General features: G+C 37.0%; 1 protein-coding gene across 8 annotated transcripts in view; it reads right to left on the bottom strand.

The window, feature by feature from the left end:
- Positions 1 to 1,071: 1,071 nt before the first annotated feature.
- BAZ1A (bromodomain adjacent to zinc finger domain 1A) overlaps positions 1,072 to 8,015 on the bottom strand; it is a 93,539-nt gene continuing 86,595 nt past the window's right edge. For all 8 annotated transcript variants that reach the window (XM_082452035.1, XM_082452041.1, XM_082452034.1 and 5 more), the window contains 4 exons: positions 6,753 to 7,222; positions 4,944 to 5,086; positions 2,510 to 2,597; positions 1,072 to 2,062 (listed from right to left, as the gene is read on the bottom strand). In XM_082452035.1, the coding sequence (XP_082308161.1) occupies positions 1,866 to 2,062; positions 2,510 to 2,597; positions 4,944 to 5,086; positions 6,753 to 7,222 (898 nt within the window). In that variant the 3' untranslated portion in view covers positions 1,072 to 1,865. The remainder of the gene's footprint in view (positions 2,063 to 2,509; positions 2,598 to 4,943; positions 5,087 to 6,752; positions 7,223 to 8,015) is intronic.

The following is an 8,015-nucleotide window of genomic DNA, read 5'->3' as shown; positions in this document are numbered from 1 at the left end:
TTTTTTTTCTTTTTGGCCACATGGCTTGTGGCTTATGGCTTATGGGATCCTAGTTCCCTGACCAGGTATCGAACCTGTGCCCCCTGCAGTGGAAGCACGGAGTCCTAACCACTGGACCACTAGGGAATTCCCTTAAATGCTATTAAGTAAAACTTTCTAAGAAATTTGGTTATTGGCATATGAAATTATTACAAATTTACCAACGGTTACAGATATGAACATATTCATGTAAAGAAGCCAGGGAATTGGTCATCTCAGAGTATATGAAAAAGAAATGAAAGCAAAGAGGGATAACTTCCCAAACAAATGAACCTAGTTAATTATTTATTTATTTATTTTTGGCTGCGTTGGGTCTTCGTTGCTGCATGCAGGCTTTCTCTAGTTGCAGTGAGCGGGGGCTACTCTTTGTTGCAGTGCACGGGCTTCTCATTGTGGTGGCTTCTCTTGTTGCGCAGCACGGGCTCTAGGCACGCGGGCTTCAGTAGTTGTGGCACGAGGGCAAATAGTTGTGGCTCGCGGGCTTAGTGGCTCGCGGGCGTAGTTGCTCCGCGGCATGTGGGATCTTCCCGGACCAGGGCTTGAACCCGTGTGCCCTGCATTGGCAGGCGGATCCTTAACCACTGCGCCACCAGGGAAGTCCCCAAATGAACCTCGTTAAATCCTCAGGATTTTAGATGAGAAAATAGAGGGATGGTTCTGTTTCCTGACTCCCTAAAAGCCCTACAGAGGATACCTGACTTCCTTCTGCATCCTAAAAAGGAACAGCTATTCCTCCAAAACTGAGGCCCCTATGTTTTCCATACCTAGGAAAGAGCATTTATTTTATTTTAAAAAAATTTTCAGGGTTGTGGGCGTATTCCAAACTTTCTTTTCTCTTTTTAATGAGAATCCCTGCCATAGAATGTTACTGTTACTGATGGGAGGTATCTTACTCCTCAAGGGTTTGGGCAGAAAAAGATGCAAATCACTGCTATAGAGACTCAGGTACAATAAAACATTGGTTCCTATGGTCTATTTATCACATGTAGAAGTCCAATTCTGATTTGTAAAAAATTCCAGAAATTCAGAATATTTGAAAAAAAAAGCATCATTTTACTTGTACACTTAAGTTGTACATAGAAACTTATAATACAGTTCTGTAAAACTGAAAGAATTGCCAGGGAAAAGGGAGGGTGTTACCTTTTATTGACTGATCATTACGGAAGTTAGAGAAATAAAACAAAAACACAATAAAATGTTTAAAAAATTAAAGGACATTTTCCAGGTACAAATTTTATAAATACAAAACAAATTCACAAATTACTTTGAATGCTAAATAAATATCTAGTTAATAAACTCAGACTCAATACCTCCAGCCAGCACTGGTACAGCACTTCAAGGAATAAAGTTGGATTCATTCATGTATAGTGTTGAAAGAATCTGCTCATTAAACAATTCTTAGACGTATACACTTTTTTCTAAACTGTGCTATCATGGAAGATTTATCTGTGTAAAGAAATCTCCCTTAATACCACACTTCTAAAAAAAAGTCAATGACAAAATAAATCATAGGTGAAAAAATATTTTTTGAGATACTGGGACACATGAATGATCTCAAAATGCACAAAAATCTCTGTAAACCAGTACTGTAGCCAATACATCTATCAAATTTATTAGATACTGAACAAAACTGTAGCAAAGGAAATCTTTCCTACATTCTCCTGAGTGCTTAATATTAAAGTTGAGAATATAGTGCAGGCCACACTTCAATGTGGTCAATCAGTTGTTATTGCTTTATACATATATGTCTGCTTTAGAGCATGGTTTAATGTTCCATTTTCATGAACAATTTGTTTTCTTCAAATATATCCTTTAGAAAGACAAAATCAGATTCGTGACTTTTTTGCAGCTGGTGGTGTGCTAACTTGATCCACACTCCCAGGTGTGACGTTGAGTCCAAGTTTTTGAGCCTGAATATGAAAAAATGCTTGCAGCCTAGTTCCAGCTTTTGCTTCACTTGTGTTACGAGGGTTGTACTCAAAGCAGTTCGAAAACATTAACTCAATATCATCGATAAACTCAGCTAGAATGAAAAAACCAAATGAGATTAGAATGAAAGAAAGTAAATTATAAATACAATCTTTGTATCATATCTGGAAATGTCATTAAGAAAACAGAAGTCCACATTTTTCTTTAGAAATTGAAGACTCTGAAACAAGGTGGCAGAACTGAAGCTTAAAATTGTTTATAAATACTTTAAAAAACTGTTTTATTGAAATTATACATTTAATTAGATGTATTTTATATAACTGAAAAGAACATCTATTAAGATGAGATTCTATAAAATATCTTTAACTCATTCAATCCCCATCCATCTTTCATTTCCATATATGCATACATAAGCATTTTAGGGATTTCTTGGGATGCCATCTACACAATTATGTTAATATACATCATCTAAATAAAAAGAAAAACAGCCTTTACCTCCTTAAAGGAAAATAATTATCAGAGAAAAACATAAATTACTCACATGCTAGTTTATATTCACATTTGTTCACTTTTTCACGAATTATATTTAAGGCAATGGGCTTTTTGATGATGTCATAATAGTCTGGGACCTGTAAAATAATTCAAATATATCTCTCTTATAGAAAATTTATTGAAGATAAGTAGTCAAATACATGCAAGTTTTGCCCTTAAAAGCAAATGAATATTAACTTCTGAATACTATTAGTCCATTAAAATTACATAATACATATCAGTCATTGTAATGTTGTAAAAGCTTATTTGATACTATAAAAAATGTTAATGTATTGTGAAAAACAGATTATGGGTTTGCTTGTGTGTTCTCTTCCTTTCTCTGTCTCTCTCCCTATATAGATACATAAATGTATTTATAAAGAAATTTCTGTAATGACCATGACTGAATTTGTAATAAAGAATAAAATACATGTAACAAAACTTAATTCAGCACAAAACTACTCAGGAAAAATAAGTTACAGTCCAACTGAGAGTTAATTTTTTTGTTGTTGTTAAATATTTATTTATTTTTGGCGGCATTGAGTCTTAGTTGCGGCATGTGGGATCTTCTGTTGTGGCGCGTGTGCTTCTCTCTAGTTGCCCCACGTGGGCTTAGTTGCCCCGTGGCATGTGGGATCTTAGTTCCCCGTCCAGGGATGGAACCTGTGTCCCCTGTGTTGGAAGGCGGATTCTTTTTTTTTTTTTTTTTTTAATATTTATTTATTTATGTATTGCTGTGTTGGGTCTTCGTTTCTGCGCAAGGGCTTTCTCTAGTTGCGGTGAGTGGGGGCCACTCTTCATCGCAGTGCGCGTGCCTCTCACTGTCACGGACTCTCTTGTTGCGGAGCACAGGCTCCAGACGTGCAGGCTCAGTAGTTGTGGCTCACGGGCCTAGTTGCTCCACGGCATGTGGGATCTTCCCAGACCAGGGCTCGAACCCGTGTCCCCTGCATTGGCAGGCAGACTCTTAACCACTGCGCCACCAGGGAAGCCCGGAAGGTGGATTCTTAACCACTGGACCACCAGGGAAGTCCCAGAGAGTTAATTTTTATAAGACGCTATTCAATGTTAATTAATCTTTCACATTCTGGTTCTAGAATTCTCAAAGTAGAATTCTGACGATGTCACTTTTTCATTCAGAAACCTTCACCTGATACTGACAAGTGAGGCCCTTTACAATCTAGTTGTGTCTGAGCCCCTCTAACACACCCTCTGCTCCATTCAAACCATCCATCATTCCCATATTCTCATTTCTAGGTCTTAACTTGTTGTCCCCTCTTCCTAAAATGTCCTCATTCCATTTCTCACTGTTGAAATTCCACCTTTCTTCAGTGACCAGATCAAATAGTTCTTCCATAAAAAAACTTTCTAATTCCTGCTATTCCTTCCTCCTGAAATGCTCAAATCAATTCCTTCTCTTCTCTACTTCTGAAAGACCATTAAACTTCTAGTATAACTAACACTGTCCTACCTCTGCTATGGCACATCACATTCTGCCATACCTATATATAAATAACAGCTCAAATCCCTTAGTTAGGTCAGGCTATCTCCGTTATTCAAGAGTACCCATCTTTTACATCAGTGTTTCTCAAAATGCTGTCCCTGGACCAGCACCATCAGCATCATTTGGGGACTTGTCAGTAATGCAAATGGTTGGGCATCATCCCAGACCTAGTGAAACAGACTGGGGTGGGGCCCAGTCAGCTGTGTTTTAACAAGCCCTCCATTGACTGTGGTGTATGCTAAAGTTTAAGAAACACTGTTTTACATAATAGAAATGCCAATAATGGTACTCAGTTGAATCAACTCCATTCATATTCATTACACAGAATAAAAAGTGAGGTTATTTCAACACATTGTCATCATTTATAAGAATCAGTCACAGGGGCTTCCCTGGTGGTGCAGTGGTTAAGAATCCACCTGCCAATGCAGGGGACACGGGTTCAAGCCCTGGTCCGGGAAGATCCCACATGCCGTGGAGCAACTAAGCCCGTGCGCCACAACTACTGAGCCTGTGCTCTAGGGCCCGCGAGCCACAACCACTGAGCCCGCGTGCCACAACTACTGAAGCCAGCGTGCCTAGAGCCCATGCTCCGCAATGAGAGAAGTCACCGCAATGAGAAGCCCGTGCACCACAACAAAGAGTGGCCCCCGCTCGACGTAACTAGAGAGAGCCCACGTGCAGCAACGAAGACCCAACGCAGCCAAAGATAAATAAATAAATTAATTAATTAAAAAAAAAAAAGAATCAGTCACAGGACTAGAAGGGACTGAGGAGACTATGCTAGCTCCATTTTTTTCAATATAGGAACAAACGTTCCAAGATTTGTTTTGTTTTTTAAATAGACAGTGACTAAACAAGTATTTTGACTACCTTAAAGTTGCCATGCAGACTAAATCAGATAATACACATGAATACATTTTATAAAGTCTAGTAGTATTACCTGGATTTTAGAAACGAGTTTCAAAAAAGGCCAGCTGTCATCATGCCGTACCAATTCCACAACAAGTTGTTCAAAAGCGGACAATTCATGAACTCCTCCCTGTCGACCTGAACTCCTTCGATTAAGTGTCATAGGAGATGATTCTGAATAAACAATTATGTTAACTTTAGGTGATGACAAAACAAAATATTTTATCACCATAAGCTAATCAGGACATATAAATACAAACTAAATTCAAACAGAAAATCGACACTCTACACACTGAGATGTTAAACTGACTTACATTCTGAGAGATAGGTAAATCTGGACCAAGTATTCGTTATTTCCTTTCGATCTTAAAAATTTCCAATTGAAATAAACACTCATTGGGAACAGATTGTAAAAAGAGTGTAATACAAAAGGAAATTCTAGAACACAAAGTTTGTGGGTTGTTACTCCATTTTATTAAAAATATGTTTTTAACTACAGTAAAATGAAATCCTCTGGCATTTCCTGAAATACAACCTTAGGAAAATAACCTCTTCAGATTTAGAAACTTGGCTTCTTTATAAATTACCTTGCATAATAGAAAATATTTCTCAATGATGAAATAAAAGATTATTCTTATAAAACTAATTTTATATGGAGAATTTTCTTAAAGCAAAATGCTTTCTCATAAAATGTAAGGTATATAATGAGATCTAAGGTGAATGAATTAGTAGAAAAGAGTAGTATAGTCCATATATAGATCTAGGTGTTTAAATTCTCTGCTTAAATGTTAATCCACACATTTCCCCCTTTATTTGTCCTTAGAACCAGGCTAGTAAATTCACAAATCAGTTAACAACAACAATATTTTTTTCAGCAGAGTGTTTTTTTTTTTTCTTTCTTAAAACAAAAATGCTTCAGTGTACTATTTTCCAAATAGCTTGGAGTTCAGGATTGGGGAAGAGCAAAACACATAAGGGGATAGGAAAAGCTAAATTAGATCTCGGTGCAAAGTTACCTGATACTACCCCCACCCCGCTGCCAAACCTGACGACCTGGCGACTGCATTATGTTCCATTCTTCCACCAGTGAATTCCTTAATCCTGTCATGGGTTTGAATAATGCAATACAAACTGTCTAAAATTCTTCAAAGAACAGTAGTAGCATTTTTTATGTTTAACTTCATTTTTTGAAATATCAAAGTTTTATTACTACTGACATTAAAGAAAAAAGAGGATAGGATTAGAAATAAATGGGTAAAGAGATTATTACATGGATAAATATTACCAACAACTTACATAAATATATATAATATATAAACAATTTATATAATATATATATAAATATTAAAACAACAATTATCAGAATCAAAAAGACAGCTGGTAATCACTCCCTAACAATATTACTGTTCCCAACTCTCCCTGCCCCGAAATTCAGTATGTCAGGTGGGAACCTTATCAAATTACCTAATGCAGCTTGTCTAGGTGATGATAAGTACATGTGTTTTGAAGGAAGCAAAGGTGGAAGAGAATGAAACGTGTTATAATGTGGTATACTGAGGCTGTTCAAGTATAGGCCAAATCTCTCCATTAAACACAGAACACTGTTTGCAAATTTCTTACAACTACCCTACTACACTAGTACAAATACTAGTACTGTAGTTTACCTTTATTCCAAATACCTGCCCCTTCCTTGAACATTATGCTTCAGGTCAGGTTGCTCCCTAATAACTCTGTATAGTGGACAGCCTTTCAAAAATGATACAAAGTATCTCAACATTCAATCTTTCCAAATTACTCAATTTTCTTAGGTAAGAATAGCTTAAATTAGACTTCTTCATACCTGTAGATTGTCTTTTCCTGCCTCTTCTCTTGGATTCACTATCTTGGAGAGAAAATTTTGAAGCAACATTTAGAGATCTTGACTGCTCACTTGACTTTGTGGCAATGACTCTGAAGTTAGGGAAGTTGGGACTATTTTCTGGTGTATTATTAGCACTTTTCCTGCCTCTGCGTTTTCTACGAGGACTAAGTAGTTCCACGAATACATCTGCTTGCAGTGGGCCATGACTCTGGCGAGTAGAACGACTGGCAATTCTTAAAGATTTAGTTTCTGTAGGAGGAGCAGATTTTATCTTTCTTAGGCTTCTACCAGTAGCTTTAGAAGAAACAGTTGTTTTTGGTGTACTCTGCTGACTCCTTGAAGTATATCTTCCAGGATCTTGTCGTTGGCCACGACTTGAGAAAGAAGAGCTAAGTCTCCCTCTTGTTTTAATTGGTAATGTAACTTGTGTTCTTCTTCGTTTTGGTGGGCTATAAATAGTGTTAGAAAACAATTATTGTACAGACCAATGATGAACATATGAATTACTTCTATCCCCCTTGTTCTACTACTCAGCCAATGAGTTCTACATACATAACTTCTGTGTTACTGAGACTTATCCTGTACTCAGTTCTTTAAACTTAGAATCAACAAACTCTTCATGGAAATCTAAAATGTGCTTTCATATATTTCTTTGTAATGCAAAGACAATGTTTAATAATTTCTTGGTAACTCCAGGACATCATCATGAAAATCAAATCCTAGGTTGTGATAAACTGTAATAAAATTCTCAGGAGAACCGAAAAAATGGACTTAATCATGTTGAAAAACTTAAAATGCAAATCTTTTGTCTCCTTATGCTACAGGAAACTGTCACTTTTCATTACTATTGATACTGAGGTAATCTACAGTTTTGGCCAATGGATCCCACAAAAGTAGGCCTTAAACCTACTGTTCCTCAACACTAAGCCAAGAATCTCTTTGCCATCTTTTGATTCTTACTGTAAGATACAAAACTAGATTCAACCCTTTAATTGCCTTTAAGTTGTAGACAAGGATGATACAACCCCATTAAGCCTCCTTATATCCATCTCCCCCCATACCTGAACTTCCAGTTTACTTAAAATATTTCCAAAAATTCTCCAAGTTCTTTATCATCCTTATGCTTAACACAATACTGTCATTACAAGCTACAGGGAAAATGGCTCCTGCTAGTTGGAGCTATTGAACAACTTGTTTAAAGTAGAGGGGGTGGCTCTCTCTACTCATCCTCCTCAGTCTTTG

This window comes from Balaenoptera physalus, assembly GCF_965194825.1.
Source record: "Balaenoptera physalus genome assembly, chromosome: 2".
NCBI classification, from domain to species: Eukaryota; Metazoa; Chordata; class Mammalia; order Artiodactyla; family Balaenopteridae; genus Balaenoptera; species Balaenoptera physalus.
The sequence above is the reverse complement of the archived record's forward strand: the minus strand, read 5'-3'. Positions and strand labels throughout refer to the sequence as shown.